At 46.0% G+C, this 18,924-nt stretch overlaps 1 protein-coding gene across 5 annotated transcripts in view; it reads right to left on the bottom strand.

The window, feature by feature from the left end:
- The window catches only part of HMGXB4 (HMG-box containing 4), a 740,304-nt gene that overhangs the window by 609,998 nt on the left and 111,382 nt on the right, over positions 1-18,924 (bottom strand). For all 5 annotated transcript variants that reach the window (XM_069653065.1, XM_069653066.1, XM_069653064.1 and 2 more), the window contains one exon: positions 1,152-1,227. In XM_069653065.1, the coding sequence (XP_069509166.1) occupies positions 1,152-1,227 (76 nt within the window). The remainder of the gene's footprint in view (positions 1-1,151; positions 1,228-18,924) is intronic.

Consider the following 18,924-nt stretch of genomic DNA (forward strand, 5'->3'; position numbering starts at 1 on the left):
CTTAGCCCACGGAAGCCACAGCTTTACCCAAGAAAGGGATTTCCATACAAGGCATTTCCTGACCTGAAAAGGCAGAAAGAAGGCCAAAGAACAATATAGTCAAATAACAAGTGAAAAACATTGCGACACAGCTATGTTGGGGTGCAAGCCACGGTAAAAACATCACTGCTGCCACCAGCTTGTCTTAGGCACATTGTTACAGGAACCAAAAAAGCCATCACAAAAAGATATATGGATACCAAGTACCCAAACTACACTTCACTGACTGTATGGTGATGTGCACAATAGTAAGAACACAAGAATTCACATAGCGGGACGCAGTATCTCAGTACGGATAGTCTTAGGTAAACGTCGGCACCCCAGAAGAATGAATGAGTCAACAGGTTAGGGAAGTAAAGCCTTGTGCTTTACTTCCCTAGCCTAACACCAAAAAGTCAAACTGGGATCAAATCTAAGCAAAAAGAAAGGATGTCCCATAGAAGTCTATGAACGGAAAGCAGCAAAATCTTTTCTTATTCTTTTTCTTCTTCCCCCTTGACTTCTTAAGAGCATGTAGGTAGGTCCTCATGCGCCTGCAGTGCAAGCCACCCACCCATGTTTTCTATTTCTCTGGTCTTCTAGAGGCTGCAAATGTCTCCTTATGATCTTTGGTAAGACATTGATTGTGCATCAAATTTAAATTGGGTTTCCTCCATGGATATTCCTGTCGTGAGGGCATGGGGGCGGGATTGTGTATGAAATCTAAAAACATACATTTAAGTCTTAATGAAATATGCTTTCTCTGCGTCTACCTCCTAACACACATGCCTTGCAAGACAATTAGAAATCCAGTCTGAGTCAAATTGTCAACATAAATTACAGTTTTCTGCAATGCAAAAGTTCAGTTCTGAAATACGTTTTCCTCCAGCACTCCTGCAACCATCAGATGGCGTAGGCACACAGAGAAATTGTGGGTACCCATACACAGATCAGAGGGATAGTCCGACAGGAAGGCTTCTTTCTTTAGATGAAAACAACTAATACTCCAGATCAACCACTAATTGGTGGGTATGCATTGCATGTGAATCTATACAGATTCATAAGCGCTAAAACAAGAGGATTCCAGGCGGTAGGAAATTCACACTGGTTGGCTTGTTCTCCTTTGTTCCTACCTCCATAGTCACCGTCATCCAATTTCCTCTTCTTCTTTTGAGATGATTCTGGACTCTGGAAAACGGGGTCACTGTCCTAGAAAAGAAGAAAGTGCACGTCAGTCTACACATTTCTTTTGGCATTCTCACGTTGGCAATAGAAGTGGGTGAATTACTAATAATGAATCTTCGGTGGGAATGAGGCATTAAGGGAATATCTGTTTCCGTTTTGCTCCATTCTTCCTGGATCATTTTCTGCCTTAACCCCAATGTCTCACTTCAAAGTGCTGCAGGGTGAAGGCTGTTGTCTCATCACAAGTTTAAGTGACCCCAATAATGGCAATGATGGCAGCAGATCTATAGAAAATATCTGAGGTTGCTAGCAGGACCACTTGCGCTCTCTCACCAGTAACTCCAGCTTTCAAGATGTTAAGATGAATTTCTTGAATCTGGCCTGGTAGACAGATTTTAGGAGGTCATCCTAGTTATGGTGAAATGGGAGCTCTTACAGTTTGCCAAAACCCAATCAAGGTAAAGTGGAGAGCGGTCAAGGCTCAGTCGCAGGATAGTGTGAGTGGGGTTATGGGCCCCCAATGAGCCCACACAATATAATGAACAATAATTGAATGTAGACAGTCAGTTATAAAAACAGTTATTTATTGAGGGCTTTAGAACAAACAGAAACATGAAATGAGCGGGTAGTAATATCACACAATACTCTATAATACATAAATATACTCTCACCGGTATGTTCACTTAATATACTTTATCAAATAACTCAACCAAGCACTGCAGGTAAGTAAAGCAGATGCAATAACATGATGGGAACCAGTCACGAGCACAATATCCTAACTTTACAAGTCCAAACCCTAAGATGAATGGGGCCTTGTGCTCAAATGGCACAGGGTTCAGCACAATGTCTCTCACAGGTATGAGTTCACTTTGAAAAGGATGCAATGGGTTTGTGGAGGTGATTAGTTTCAAAGTTCAATAACATTTTACTGAAGAATAGTCAAGTACTCTTTCTTACAGACCCAAGGCTAACCCAGGGTTAGGATACCCAACCTAGGTTTGATGACCAAAGGTGAGTGGATAGGGGACAAAGGGACTTCACCCCAAAGTTATCCTATGGAAGACGGGGGAGGATGGGGGCTATGCTTACTTACCCCACCTGACTGATTTTCCCAGATGTCCTGATGGGCCATCTGTGGTTCACTGGGGGCTCGATCTTCTGTCCTTTGTTCCGTTGACAGGTGCTCAGGGGTTGCAGGTTCGAGGTTTTTTCCAGTTGGGTGCAACGGCAAGATGCAATCGCTGTTGGTTTTGAAATGCATAATCTTATGAAGCTGACCTCTTCAGGACACTTCACAGGATGGAGGAAAGAGAGTTCCAGCGACGATCACAGTTTGCAGGCAACGACGGGCATCCTTCCAGTCGCAGTGGCAAGAAAAAACGGCTCCAGGACAGCTAGATAGGGGAGAATGTGACTTGAGCGTGGAACAGCTGTGGTTCTGGCGAGGTCAGTCCAGCGAGCAGTCCAGGGACACTTCCGAAAGGCTCTGAAGGGCTGGATCCTCATGAAGGCGTGAAGACTAGTTGGTTCAACTGGTCCAAGGGCTGAGCCCCAGCTCAGGGTCTTCTGAGATCATGCAGAGGAATGGGGAAGCTTGGCCACTTCAGGAGTCCTTCAGATATTCAGCCGGCTGCTCTTCTTCCAAGTGATTCTTGGTTCCAAAGTCGATATGAAGAAATGGCTGCTCCAACTTATCCAGAATACGAGCTGGAAACAAGTACAAGCCCACCAATGGGAAGGATCTGCACCATTCAAAGAGCCAGTAGTTGTCCAATCGGGGACAACTACTGGTTCCACAGCTGCCCACGTAGCAGACTTTCTGGCACCAGTGATGTGGACTGGGACTAGACAGTCCCAGCCTCCTTCCTGGGCCACAGGCACACACAAAGGCTCAGCAGCCCATGAAAGCAGAAACTTTCCTGGGCAATTGCATAACCTTATAGGAACATTCCTGACCTGATAAGGCAGGAAGAAGGCCAAAGTCCAATATGGCGGAAATACAAGTAGAAATCTAATGGCATGGCCATTTTAGTGCACTAGCCATGTTTAGTAGCCATACACGGTAAACGCAAATCTGCATACCAAAACTAATAGAAACATTGTCAAAATAACAGTAATTGCTGCCACCAGCTTGACTTTCGCCTGTGCAGGGTCAGAAAAAGGACGCAGACACTTTATTGGCATTTCCAATTGTTAAGTCAATGATGAGAGAAAGGCTGAACTATCCTTAATGCTATGTGGGTGTTCCCTGCATATGTAAATAACTAAGGTGCTTGTCTGTCGTAGGGAAATCATGAAACCAAAAGAAGTCAGCTGTCCAAAAACTAATCGTAACTGACCCTACCACCATTTTAACAAACAGTCAGGACAATGTCTCCCATCTCCTGATTGTCTTTTCTTGCAATGTTTCTCCTTTGCTTTAGGCTCTTTATTAGTAGGTTAATTTGTATTTGTATTTTATTGATTTATAAAGTGCCTTACGCCAAAGCTCTGTACATGGAACAACATAATACATAAGAAATGAACAATAATTTCGACGATAATTAATTTTAACGATAATTTCAACCTTCTGTGTAACTCTTTCATAAGATCTTTAGGTTCGCCCCACCACTTAGGGATTGGTTTCCAGGAATCCCTTTGAACTGTCTGTCTTATCCATTGTTCCACAGTGAAGTGCATTTTGTACTTCTGCAATGTATACTTTCTTAGCTGTGATATGCTTTCATGGTAGGTTATGTTCTATCCTCTCCTGGGGTGGCTTGGTTTGTGAATCTTTCCCCTCAAGGCTTTCACTTTCCTTCCCTTCATAGAATTCTCTTTCTGGTTTACAATCTCTGCCTCTTAACCTATGTGGTACTTGCCCCTGATCCCAGGGTATTCAAGCCCAAATCTTAAAGGTCTCTGTTCCAGTTTTTATCGTGAATTGTTCTCTCACATTGTTACAGTTCTATCTCATCGACTTTAATTTCACTGACTCGCCAATTTCACTGAGGCGGGTGGCTTCTACTTCATAATGATTCCCCAGTGACTTCCAAGTTCTCCCGTTCATCCAGTTACCTCAAAATCTGGGATTGCTCGAATTCTATTCGGTAGTTCGCCTTCTCCGGCGTCCCACTCTCTGGCCTCCCTCTCCGTATGACCAGGTAATGCAGCAGGTATCTGGACGGTTTGATGACTTCGCAGCATAGTGGTTTTGGTGTTGCTGTATGGGCGCACGGCCCACCACAAAATCGTTGTGGTCAGGCAACCACTGCGATTTGGGTCCCCGTCTTCTCAGTTTCTCTGTCCGTATAGACGCTTGGTGTCCAGTGTTTTGATCTCACTCTCATAGCAACTCTGAAAGTTGCAGATTCCGCTGCTCTCCTTGGCTCCACCTCTCTCAGGTGTTATGCTGTCAGGGGGCTTCCCCTGTGTGCGCCTCTCTGCTTTGCATCTCTGTGTGCTCTATTTTCAGTTCCCTTGTCTCAGTTAAATGGAGGTCTTTGTTTAAAGAGACAGACTCCTTTTCTTGTCTGTAACAGTATGTTTTCATTTTTTCAAGATGTACTTGCCCCTGTCATGAGGATCCACTTGAAGCCCAAAGCCAAGGGCAACTCTTGGTACAACTCTGACCTAGCTACCCTCAAACACAGTGCAGGGTTGCTGAGAGGAAATGGAGGGCTTCTTGTTCATCCGCTGACAAACAGGCCTGCCACCTGCTCCAAAGGCAATACTAAAAAGTGAGCACACATCCAAGCCCGTGTCCCTGCAACATCTAACAACTCGGCCGAACTTCAAAATCTGCAAGGAGCTGGCCAACCCTGCTGCAGTCTCTACCTCTCCTGTCGCCTCCCAGACCCTTTGTACGGCGCTTGCCTCTCACTTCATCTAAAAAGCCCAGGACATCCTGTCCACCCTCTCTTCCCCTTTGCCTCCACCTCCATTTCCTTCTCCTTCTGAGAACGCTGGCCCTCCTGCAGCCTCGCCCGCACCCTTATTCTCTTCCTTTCCCCTTTTGTCCCCTGCCGAGATCTCTAGACAAGTCCTCCAAAACCATCAAGGACCACATTGACACCCTTGCTCCTGCCCTGGCTGATTTCTGCAACCTCTCCTTTGCCTCGGGAGCCTTCCCCTCCCCTCTAAAGCACTCTCTTGTGCACGCTCTTCTAAAAAAAAAAAAAACACAGCCGACCCTTCTTGAGCGGCAAACTATTGCCCTATTTCTATCACTCTCCTCTTGGGCAAACTCTAGTAAAAGCTAGCCATCTCGCAACTTTGCTATCTGATTGTTCCTGTACCCAGTCTCCAGCCTCGAGACATGCGCTCCTCCACCCTGATACAATACGCCCCCTCTCATTGCCAATTGTGCATGCACAGCCCCCCTACTATCTTATCTAGTGTTCCTTATAACTTTAAGCGTTCCGCAGATTTACTGCTCCCGACTCTTGACTCACTGCCTGCCATCTGTCCTATAGTGTCAACGCTTACTTTATGCCTCATATGGTACCTATTGCGTGATTTATATAAATACCCAATGCTACTTGTATTCCCTCAGCAAAACCTAACATGCCCACTTTTGCACTGCCCTAGCAAAATTGATTTTGCCCATTTGTGTACTCTATTTGCTAAACTGAACTTACCTACTGCTGCATTATATTAGCAAAGTCGACTTAGCCTGTGTTAGCCTGGTGAGTCCGGTGTTTTGCACTGCCCTAGCAAAATTGACCTATGACCCGCACAATTGATAAAGGATGCGGCTCGTGATCTCGCACCATTTATTACCAAACTAATAAATGCGTCATTCACATCAGGCAGCGTACCTAACAATCTGAAACAATCATGGGTCCTCCCCCTGCTCAAAAAACCGAATCTAGATCCCTCTACAACCACTAATTACCACCCTATCACTACAGTACCATTCCTTCTTAAAATCCTCGACAAAATAGCATACCAACAAATCCAACATTACCTTGAGCACTTCCATCTCTTAGGAGTCAGACAATCGGGCTTCAGGCCTCAACACAGCACCGAATCCGCACTCATAGATCTTAAGGCACAGATAGATGAGCTGAGAGATCAGGGTAAGGTGGTACTACTGCTACTTCTTGATCTCTCGGCTGCCTTCGACCTGGTCGACCACGAGATCCTATGCGACCACCTTCAAAAAGCTGCCCACTTCTCTCAAGAGGCAACTGGCTGGATCCAATCCTTTCTAAATAACCGCACAATGAGAGTCTTTTCCTACTAGCAGCAGCCGACCCAACACCCATCAGCCAAACCTTTTCTCTCTCCATCTAACTGTATCACCCTAGCCAGGGCTCTGATCTTGTCCAAGTTGAACTACTGCAACGCACTATATGTAGGATGCAACAAATATATCACAAACAAAATTCAGATCCTTCAAAATAACGCCCTAAGAGCGGCCCTCAGTATCCCAAAGAAAGCCCACATTTCTGATTCTAGAAGGTCTGTCAACTGGCTTTATACCAAAGACAAAATATTCCTCAAATCGGTTTCCCTGACCCACAAATGCCTCCACCAAGCAGCCCCTCAATACCTTATCACTAGATTCACCAGACCTACCTCCTCTCGCCCCTCTAGAATGACCAACTCCAAACTCCTCCTGGTGCTCAGGTTTAAACGCTCTATGTGGGGTGGGAATAGCTTTCCTGTTAAAGCAGCACTATACTGGAACTCCCTTCCACCTCCTTGCAGTGAGGACCTCCCCTACCGCCTATTCAGAACGAAGACTATCCACTGGCTCAAGACTCACGACACATAACGACCTCATGCTCTCTTGCTGCCCTGATGCTCCACCACTATGATTGTAAATATGTATATTTAGGTTGTCAACTGTTCAGTGTAGATACCTTCCATGAGACAACCGATGTATTGTTTATAGTATTGCCTATATTGTATATTTCTGTAACCTATGCCTCATCGGCGTGCATTGTTTCTGTTTGACTTGTCCAGCATTGTAACCACGGCTGGACTTCATTGCCCTGCATGTAACCAAGCTTTGCAATCCTCTTGTTGCCTCTGCGCCTTGCTACCCCTTCAGGGGTTAGGTGTGCAATATAAATAAAATACAAAAATACAAATACAAAATTGAATCTGCTTATCTTTGCATGTCACTTGCACAACTGAATCAGCCTACTTGTTAGACCTGAATCTACCCACTCTGCCAAAAACACAACTCAAGTCGCACTTGCATATGCCCTACTCCTGTAATTGCCCATTGTGCTCACTTGCTGGTGCACAGCCTACAGCACCTCTCACCACCCAAAGCTCAACAGCCGAACCTACATCGCAGTCACAATTATGCCAGTCTGTCTCTTCCTCATCATGTTCCCTTTTGTTGTCGTGCACAATAATATGCCATGCAGCAGAAACAGCTACATATCGATTAGCAATGGACGTGCCAAACTCGGCTGCCCAAGACACCACTCCATCCCCAGTCCCAAACCTTTCCTGCCTACCCTGCCACCATTCCCCCACAGTGCCCACTCATACCACACCGCCAAAGTCAGCACCACACTAAACAATCCCCTATCCAACTCTCCTAACACCACCAAAAATGTCCATACCAATACCAATCCAAACCCCCTCAAGCCTACAGAATACTGGCCCACAGCCAACCCTAACCTCACGACCCACAATAATAGACTAGGCTCTAGACTTCACACCTCACCTAGTAAATCACCTGTAACATTCAGGACTAAGGCCATTAACAAGATCACCACCAACGTCACCAACAACACCTCGTTAAAAGGTGCTCTACTTAATGTCAGATCCCTTGTTGCTCATCCCACCGAAATTGCTGACATCATCCTCTCAGCAGATCTCGACTTCCTTGCCACTCAGAAACCTGGCACATGATGCAGCAGGTCCCTATCTAACCCTCGCGGTTCCCGACAAATACACTATCCTCAGGGCCGACAGACCCAATGCTCGCGGAGGAGGTATAGCTATTGTATTTAAATCCTCACTCGACATTAGATCCGTTACCTCCCTTCCACTAAAATCATGCGAGCACCTCACCATTAAAATACAAACCACCCCGAAGAGTACTATCACTTTGGAACTAATATATAGACCCCCAGGTCCTACAGGTACTTTCGAGGAAGACTTCACCTCTCTCATAGCCGAGAACTCTAAGCCTCTCTCATAAATCATCATCCTAGGTGATTTTAACCTGGGGCACAACGACCCTAATGACACTCATGAGTCCTCCCTTGCTAATGCCCTTTCTGAACACGACTTTACTCTACTGATTACTCTACCTACCCATCAGAAAGGCAGAACCATTGATTGGCTCGCTGCCCACAATTGCAATATCACCTGCAAAGCCCCCCAACCTCTCCTATGGACTGACCATTTCCTCATATCATTTGACATTAGCATCAATAACCAGAACCCCAAACAGTACCCCCTCGCACCAGCCTGTCTGACCAAGAACAAGCGCAACATTACCGCGGAAACCCTTACACCACTGGTTCTCCCTATCCTAAATACGCTCCCTGCCACCACTGACCTCAACCTTATAGTCAGTACCTAGAATGACACCATGACCAAAGCCATTGACACTATTGCCCCACTAAAGTTACGCAAAGGCAAACCTAGAGCTCATCTGAACTCTTGGTACACTCCTGAACTCAAACTACTTAGAAAAAAGAAAGCCAAGTTGGAAACCCTATGGAAAATAACTCCTTCAGCCGAAAATAAATCCAACCTCATGTCCATTTCCTCCCTTTACAAAAAGGAGATAATCCGTACCAAGAAGGAAGCCTATAACATCAGAATAAACAATGCAGGATCCTGCACTAAAGAACACTTTACCATCCTAAAGGAGTTAGAAAATCCTAACACTCCGACTGATACGTCTGTGAAAGACAAACCTTGGTGCACTAGCATCCAAAATGCCATGCTAATAAAACCTTCTGGTTTCTCACTCAGTGCAACAAGAGAGGCACACATTTGCTGGAGTCAAGAAACTGCCACGGAAAGAAATGTGCCGTACTCCATGCTATTGCCGGCGAGACTCAAGTTCCAGCATAATAATAAAGTATATTTATTTACAGTCCCGTCTGAAGCCATATCCTTCATTGAAGACCAGATGCTGCTGCACACACTTCGCCCGGGGGGGCTCGGCCACCCCTTGAAGTTCACTTGTTCTTATTATGCTCACATGTGGCCAGGTGTTAGATGCCGCTTGTAATGATGTTGCTGATGGGTTCGATGGATGACATAAGTGTTCTGTCTTGCTATTTGTGAGTCGTCCACTCCGCACTGCAACAGTGTTCCCCCATTCAAGTGTGTTTGTTTGTTGGAATGTTGAGGTTTCTTTGTTGTGTGTGATATGGCACTGCTGGTGTTTGGGGAGCAGTGAGGGTGGGTAAGAGGGGACGGGGGGAGTTTGCTGGGAATGGGGCATATTTAAAAATACACTTGGTGGAGTGCGGTACAGGCAACAGACGAGGTGCGCTGTTGCACCCTTTGAGGTATATTACGCTCATGCATACATGGCACAAACAGGGGAGCTGAAACAGGCATGTACACTTCTTAGCTGGAATGTCCAGGGACTGGTTAACCCGATAAAGGCCCGGAAAATTATTGCATACACTAACAGAAAGGGGGCATAAATACTGTTTTTGCAGGAGACTCATGCCCGGTGCCAGCAGGCCCTTGGGTTCGAGCTCAGCTGGCGACTGCAGCGCTACTATACATCCTATTCCACAAAAGCGTGGTGTCCTTGCACTAGTGCATCGGTCTTTGCAGTTTACGCACTTGCAAACCACAGCGGATACTGAGGGGCGATACGTACTGCTGCATGGTACATTTTACTGCAGGGAGGTTCTCCTGGTTAACTTATATTGGCCCAATGTAGATGAGCCGGGCTTTTATGTGGAAGTGTTTCGACTTTGCACTACATTTCCGCTGGTAGATATCTTCGGTGGAGACCTCAATGCTATACTAGACACAACATTCAATCGCAGCAGAGGGGTGTGGGTTCCAAGAGTGCCTGTAACAGTAGCAGAAGCAGAAGAAGAAACCAAGCCGGGAAGGAGAAGTAGCCTGCAGTCGTAATTGTGTAGTCAGGAAAAGGAAGCTTCAGACTCCAAATTAACAGAAATACCTTGATGCTAACTTGCACATACATCTAAGCAAATAGAAGTTGTTCGCAGAAGTGGGAAGTCTGTCATCCAGGTGGCCAGGACACAGTCATCACTTTTGTTCCCCCAGTTCCTGGGGGTGGACCAGTGGGACACCGGAGGGTGAGACGCGGTATCCCCTTCCGAATAACATCTTTCCCCATCCTACCAGGTAGGATACCTAGGAATTCAACCCTCATTCCCCCCCCCCCTTTTCAGACACAAACTCTTTCTCACGGTCTCACAGACAGTTCACCTTGAGCGACAACGGACTAACACCAGAGCCGTATACCTGACATGTCCCAACACCATGGACAGGCAAGGTCATGCCATTATGTTTATGTATGCTTGTAATGCGCTGATAGCCCGCGGGCATCAGGGCGCAGAGAGCTCAGAAAGATGAAAACATCATAAAGCCAAACTAACGGTAGTAGAGTAGGGCTAAATGACTAATCTCTGATAGAGTAATTGACTTTTATCACACTTCCCCACACAGATAAAAGGTGAAGCACGAATTTGCACTATTAGCGAGGCAACCCACATGAGGAAATAGCAGTTCCAAGATTGCAGTTAAATACAAGGGGAAGGACGACAAGATCAGAGAGAGTCACAAGATAGGAAGTACCCGTGACCTCTAAAGACTGTTACTTTTGTGAGCCTTGGGAAAAAAGAAACCAAAGACCAGGAATTAAGGCCAATCAAACCTGAGCAGTGTGGGAGAGGTACCAGGGGCTCTCCCGTATCCATAACCAAGGTGGGGAAGAGCGATCGCCTCCGTGGTTGTTAAGGGAGAATTCTCTGAAATTTGCCAATTCCTCTCTACCTTAGAGACCCCCATCAACTTTGCTGGATTTTAGGACTTTTCATTTTTAACCTGGAGAGAGTGAGACCCTTTTCCCCACTCTCTCATGTAATTTAAATGTGATTTGAACGCTGTTTCTTTTGGTTGTGGAGTCTGACAAACTCCATAGGCATCATATTTTACATTGTGTCACACAGCATCTTTGGTGCAGTGATACAGGGAAGTCTTTCAGATTTCCCATGGTTTAAATACCTTTCTCTTGGATAAACTACTGTTTCCAAGAGCAGTAAAGTGAAATCGACTTTACTTACATTTGTAACTTTCTAGACCCAGCACACACTATCTTACAATAGGGTGCTGGAGGGGTTACTTAGTATCCCCTTTGTCCCGCTTCTCACGTAACATTTTTATGTTACCCCTTCTTTGAAGAATGGCTGGTGGCAGTGATTTACTTTTAACTACCGTGGTGTGCATTTACCGCGGGCTGCGTTCGCAGCTGCAGTAAAGCACCCAAGGGTGCCATTTTTGTCAAAATGGCCCGGTCTTCTTTTTTTGCCATTTCTTTGTGGAAAGGTCCTTCTTGAGATTTACTCTGCGCGCCAAACCAGGTTTAGTTCCTTTGTACATTTTGCCTTTGGCGGGATTCACGAATAAAACCTGCCTCTGGCTCCAGGGTGTCTGTCAGGGACAGGAAGCGAGGGAAGTACATGAAACTCCCTGTGCTTAGTCTCCTGGGAGACAGGAATGCACTCTTAGGTGATTGGCCGGCTGGCTGTCCAGCAAGGACAGCCACCCTGCTGAGTGACTGACAGCTAGGCTGGAATGAAATGGGAGAAATCTGCATAAAAGGCCAGGCTTTTTGGTTTGGAAGGCAGAGTCGACCACTGGACGAAGGAATCCGAAGAAGAGCTTGGAAGAGACGCCTACTGCACATCCTGGACTATTGGTTTGCCCGGTGAAGCCCTGCTGCTGTGCTGAAACTCCAAATTCGCCTCGACCCCTTGAGTTGGTGGGACCAATCAACTCCAAAGTAAGCCACCTGGACATCCTCTCGGAACTGGTTGAAATTCCACTGCAGTTGCTGCTGGAACCCAATAGCCAGGGATAGGAACAATGAACGTTATAATTGAACTTTGGAGACCAGGAAAGGATACCATACACAGAGTGGTCCGGCACCGCATGGGGGCTCATTCGAAAGTCTCTGTTAGGTGTTCAACTGATGCAGAGTCTGAGAAAAGGAATATTGAGATCGAAGTGGTCATGCAATGGGTCAAGCTAAACCCTGTGCACATTCGAAAGTCTTCTATAGTTTAAAGTACATCACCATTGGTCCGTGCCTGGCTGAGGGAAACTAATCTAGTAAAAGAGGGATCTGAGCCCGACTGAGGGGGATCCAACATTGAACTTTTCTTTTGGAACTTTTGTTTTGGAAAGGGTGGGGGATCCAGGGTGAACACCCAAACTGAATACTGGAAAAGGTGAAAAAAGAACTTTTCATTGTTGTTTTTGTGTACTAGACCCCCCTAAATCAAGAGACTTGCAAGAAGTAAAGAGACTTGAACACAGAAGGTCTTGAACTGTAAAAATGTAACTGTATCCTTGAGCCGCAAAAGCCAAAGTGTGCGCTTTGCTTGAGTGAACAGTCTTGTGCCGTGCTGAAAATGTAGAGAAGGGAGGCCAATGGCCCAATCATCCTGACTTATAATTTTGAGAACACTTTGTTCTTTTGCATCAACATAACCCCACATTATTTGTAAATCAGTAGTAAGGATTGGCAAGAGGTTTTTTAGTATAGGCTCTTTTTATTTGACAAGACTCTATTATGACTGCATTATTATTATTTGATGGTCCTAGCTTGCTCCCATCTGTAGATTTAGGTTTAGAAAGACATTTATCACACCAGTGGAAAAGTTAAACACCCTTGAACTGTGGTCGCTTGTGCCACCTTGGCAATTCAAACCCTCTGCCCTGCTTGACACAGCTTTCTCACTAAATCTGCATGAACATGTGACGTCCTTTTTTTAGTACAATGTGGGGTTGGGTTCCTTCCACAGCGACACTGTGGCATGCATTTAAAGTGTACATAAGAGGGGTGGCAATGGCCACTGAGTTTGGGGTCCTCAGGAACATACAAAGGGAACTGAATAGCACGGAGGCAGCACATTGACTGCTACAACAACAATGTGAGCATAGCTACCCAGCAGAGCTACGTCAAGACATTAAGACCACATTGGACGCCTTCAGAGATTTAGTTTAGTCGAGATCGCTAGTAGGTTTGAGTCCTGAAGTTTCCTGGTGCTCCAGCTCTCAGCGGCTGCAGGATAGAACGATAGTCTGTGACGGGACAGTTGCCTTTTCTCAGCTTCCGAAGGAGGAATGAAGAAAATTCTGGTGCAGCAGTCTTCAGGGCACAGGAGAGCAGAACAGCAAGGCACCTATAGCAACCGTCATCATCGGGTAGTGACGCGGGAATCACAGATGCGGGGAGCGTTACGCACTCTCCTAATTCGGGATCTAGAAGAGCTATACCTGAAAAATTTGGCAGGAGAGGGCATGGGACCCTTCCACTCGAGACAACAGCGATTCTGCAGGATACCGGGAGGTAGAGCTGGACACTTCACTTGATGACCCAGGAACACTTCCGAAGGGGCTCTTTCAGTGGGCAAGCAAGAGGCGCAGAGTGTAGTTGTTCCCACTACTCCAAAGGGGTGAAGCGCCTTGCCAGACCTTCTTCATCGAGGAAGAAAACAGGTGTCCGATGGAACAGTAGAGGGCGAAGGGTACCAACACTTTCTAGAGCGTCTCCAGCGGTTTCACAAATCTGTTTCTTCGTGCATGAAACTCTTTCTGTAGTTCGGGGAGAACTCGGGTGATTGACCTGGAATGGATGCAGAGCCCCTTCTCTTATCCAAGATTAGCTTTGCACCAAAATCGAGGATCTGCTCTCATGCAGGCATCCCAGTCATGGACGAATCACAGTCCACGGTTGTCCCAGTCATTCAGGCACTCCAGACATCCTGGCACCAGTAGTGTGGATTGGGACCAGACAGTCCCAACCCGCTTCCAGATCACACGCACGTGACAGGCAGGAGCCACGAAAGTGAGCGGTTTTCGGGGGGAGGCTGCATGCCCAAATAAGAAAAACCCGGGTTACTGGACCTGGGTGATGGCAAGGGTCAAAATGGCCATGTGACAGAACAAAAGACTTTGTAGCTCTGCCATTTTCGGACCTGTCCCCCATCTTCAACCAAACGTGGTGAACACGATGTGATTCAGTAAAAAGAAGTTAAACACTTATAAAAAGTCACTGCTGCCATCTGTTCGTCCCAGGCATATTCGTATCACCACCAAAAAATCCTTTGAGGGTCTATAGGGCCATACAACTAAAAGGACGCCAGTGCACGGTACTGGAAGTTACATTTTGCACTGTTAAAAGGTTACCAAGAAATGGCAACATAGTCAAAGACTAAGGGAAACATAGTTTCCCAGTACTGACAGTCTAAAGGACGTGTCAGTTTCCCCATAACAAGTGAGCAAAAGCCCAGGGGAACGCAGCTGAAAGCTGTCCTCTACTGGCAAAAGTCAGGATAGGATAGCCACACAAAAGCAAAAAGTTTGGGGGGGAAGGAGAACAGGGCAATTACAAATGTCGACCTTTCCCCCTGCATACAGACCTTCCACCAGTCAATGCTGTCGAATGTTTTGAATTCTTCAAAGAACTTTCCCAATGACAACGTTCTCGACAGGGTTAACGCTTTGCAGGATAATACCAAGTGTTTTAGAGTTTCTTTTTCATTTTTTTATCGTGCATAGCCTGCAGTCCGTGTTTATTAGGCTGTTCTTTCCACGCTTCGCTCGGATTTTCAATGTAGGGTATACATTTAGTTGAAATCTCATATATTTCAATCTAATCCATTGGCTCGGGCATTTTAACAGGTAGTTTGGTAACATATTATAGGTCCTTTTGGAGGTGTTTTCCTGCTGGCATGGTTTCACTTTATTTGCTTTTTCTAAAGTCTGAATCGAGTCCCATCTCCATAGTTTGGTCTTTACTGAATTAGGATTAGATAACAATTGGTCCTCGGTCATAACCAGGCTACTTAGCACCTCATTGTGTTCTCCAATCTTGCAAGTCGTTATCCCGTCCACTTGTCATTCTCTCCTTTAGGGCTCCATAGCCTTGTACTGGAGTATCCTGGATGCATTTCTGGAGGAAGATCAGCTTCTTCCAGGTGACTTGCGTGTATGGGGAGATGAGGCCTACTTCTGTCCTTATTACTGAAGCTGGCATACAGTTTGGAATTTGCAACAACATTTTCCAATACAGGCCTTCTAATATGTCACAGATTTTCTCAGGGATGTTGTTGAATGCCTCGGCCCCAAAAGGTCACTATCAGGGCGACCTTCGTTTTGTAAAAGGTCATAACAGGAGTGACTGAAAATTTGCCGTACTTCCTCTCGATCAGTCAGCCTTGATTGGTCAGAGTCAACATTTTGGATCTCAGCATGTTTAAATGGTGGACTTCTCTTAAAGGAGGTACCTATGCAGCTCCCTAGGTACAGGAATGAGGATACTTCTGGTAGTCCAATGTTTTCAATATGGCAAGTATTTTTCTCTGAATCCTTCCCCTTGCCGGTTGGAGTATCAAGATCCTTGATTTGCTTATGTTGACTTTCAAGCCATTTGTTTGAATGTATTCGTTCAAGGCTTTTAGTTGTCGCTGTAGGCCAACTGGAGTTTGGTCTGGTAAGGCCAGGTTGTCCGCATACATCGAATGATCGATCTTTCTGGCAATGTTTTGGGGGATGCATCTAACTTCTTTTAGTGCCTCCATTACATCTGACAAAAAGAGGTTGAACAGAGATGTCGCCAGAGGGCAACAATGTTTTAGACCTTTCGTTGTTGAGATTGAACGAGATAGGGTGCCCACCCAGTCCATTTTTATGTGTAATATTGATTCTGAGTGAAGGTCGTTGATTGCTTCAAGGACGTCCCAGGGGCAGCCCCATTTGAACAACTTGGTCCAGAGCAGGTTCCTATTGATAAAGTCAAAGCCTAGGATAAGTCAATAAAGGCCAAATACATTTTCTTCTTAAGTGAGATGAATCGCTAGATTTAGCAAAAATACATTAATTGAGGTATTCATGCCTCTCACAAAGCCGGACTGCCACTTGTCCTGATGCCCTTAGGTTGAGGCCCATGTTTCTAGTGCCTCCAGTATCAGCTTTGCAAATATCTTCCCCATCACATCCAGCTAATCGATGAGACGCTAATTGCTGGGCTTTGTCCGGTCGCTTTTCTTGAAGATGGGGACCACTGCAGATCTTTTCCAGGAAGATGGTACTTGCCTTCAGGGTTTTTATCCATTCAAATAGGATCTCCATGAATTTTCTTTTTAAGAATTGTATTTGTTAGACCGTCAGGCCCAGGAGCTCTCAAGCTGCTGGCCTTTCTTATTAAGGTCCTCAGCCGTGGTTCTAAATGTCCAATTAGCTTTACCATTAGGGATAGTTGTAGGCAATTCGTCTTCTTGCTCATTGAACACCTTCTTGAAGTGTGAAATCCGTGCTTCTACCACTTTGGATTCCAAGGCAGCAGTTACATGACTGATCGAATTTAGCCATTTCCAAACTTCCCCTATTTGTTTTTTGCAAACTTTCTCTATCAATGATTCAGCATCTTCTTGAATCATCAGGAACTTATGTGCTTTTACTCAGTTTTTGTATGCTATTTTCCTTGCTTTAATCAGCGCGGCTGAGGATGTAGGGTTCCCTGCCCTAACCGTTTTTATGCCAGATGACATTTTTTTCCTTTCATCGACAAATGCCAAGTTAAACAAGTGTTTGTGCTGAAAAACACTTTTGGGAACCCCTCCCTTTTTCCATGAAGGCCATCAGTTGGCCTTTGCCTCTGTTTTTGTTTTGTGGGAGATCCTTCAGCTCTTTCGTTAGTTTCTTGTTGCATCTATTTTTGGTCTGTTCCCCCCATGGTTAATTACCACTGGGCAAGTATAACAATCTCTGGTGGGATTGGGAAATACAGTTTGTAAAATGAGAGTCCTGGCAGCAAGGATTGTTGAACCAAAAAGACCTTTATTCAGGATATAGAGAGTACTGCTTCAACTTAAAGGTTCTTAATAAAGATCACTTCTTCCTTCCGTAGTAAGGATGCGGCTTCACGACGGTGTAGCTAGTCCTCATAAGCCCACAGCGTCTCAGGTGCTCATTTTCTCTCGGGGTCCTGCAAGGGAATGGAGAAGACACACCCAGTCCATCATGTGTGTCCACCTTATATAGGGGTTGGAGTGTTGTGAACCAATCAGGGAGGTGTTGTTCAGGTGGTCTATAAAAGTTCCCATAAGCCCCGCCCCCTTTCTCTCATAACAAAGGTTGCCTCCATGCCTGGTCCGTCAAGCCAGCGTAACTGAGAGGAAAGCCGGCTTCCACGTGAGCCGACACTGCCGCGGCCGCGGGACCTCTGCAACGAGCAATGAAAGGTGAGCGTTGGCAGGGGACTCCGTAATCCGGTACTCCCACGTGTTTCTCTGTCGCGGCTTTCTCCTGCCATGTGAACGGAACTGCTCAATGGTAATCCACCGGCTTTTGGGGAGCATAACTGGCCTGATTGATGTTACCCTGCTTGCATGGGAGTATATTTCTTGGGTAGTGGGGAGCGGGTATGGCCGGGAGGCTTCCATTCCGGTCTTCTCTAACCCCGCCTTCCGAGAATTCGCGGCCATCAGCCGCCTGTGACCATGCATGCCCCTGACACGGTTGTTCTACCCCCTTCGTTGTTCTACTTTGATCTCCTTTCCGACGTGCCGCTGCTGGTATCCCTTCTTCAGTGTTCCGTTCACACAGTTCATCACTCTGTGATGTTAAATTACTTCAATGCATAAATCCAAGCAAGTAAATTAACCGACATGAAAAAGTAGTACAGCACTTTTGTTGAGTTGCCCCGCTTCCAGGTATGGCAGGCTGGTATGACTCCCCGAGCTTGCCCATTCATTAGGTGTAGATCTCAGAGTTCCAATTCTACCAACCACATCCTTCCCTTGGCCCGTCCAGCGATCTTATGGCCTGGGTCATCCTGTCCCGCCACCCGTTGATCTTCCAAGGCATCCATGTTGAAGTCACTGCATATGATGATTAAAGGGTCTAACAGAGAGACCATTAAGTTGTCTAGTAATGACATGACCTCCCTGATGAACATAAGGTTATCTATCCCTGCTGAATTCCAGTAGACGTTACATAGGACCTGCCACTCAGATGTTTCAGACCTGATCCCTGAGCTTTTAATCAAGGTCACTTGCATAAACTGGTTTGGATTCCATGTTTCTGAAACGCTGTAACTGTTTGTGTTTTTTATCAGTGTTAGGAGACCAGAAGCGGGTCTTCCCTTCGGGCCTTTGGTTGCCGGGTTCAGAAGAGTTGTAAATCCATCTAGAACCGGTGGTGTTGTAAACCAGGTTTCCTGTAGCCAAAAAAGATCATAGTCATCCCATTGAAGTTCCTCCTTGCCAAACCGATGGGCAAAGCCCCTGGTGTTCCAGCATCCAATTGCCCACCCATTGAGGGCGTTGGCGGGGGACATGTGTTGCTAGAGGTTCTCTTTTCTTACCACCAGACCTTCTGCCAACCATCCCCAGGCATCTGCTTCATCCCACTTGAGGTCTTATTTGAGTGGCTGGCGACTCTCCTTTCCGATGGTGCATAATTATCCACGAAAATGTGTAGGGCAGACAACTTGTTTTCTTCGATGGTCTCTATCCTCTTCAGCACTTCTCT

Source organism: Ambystoma mexicanum, chromosome 3q, assembly GCF_040938575.1.
Source record: "Ambystoma mexicanum isolate Mex_15411 chromosome 3q, UKY_AmexF1_1, whole genome shotgun sequence".
Lineage (NCBI taxonomy): Eukaryota > Metazoa > Chordata > Amphibia > Caudata > Ambystomatidae > Ambystoma > Ambystoma mexicanum.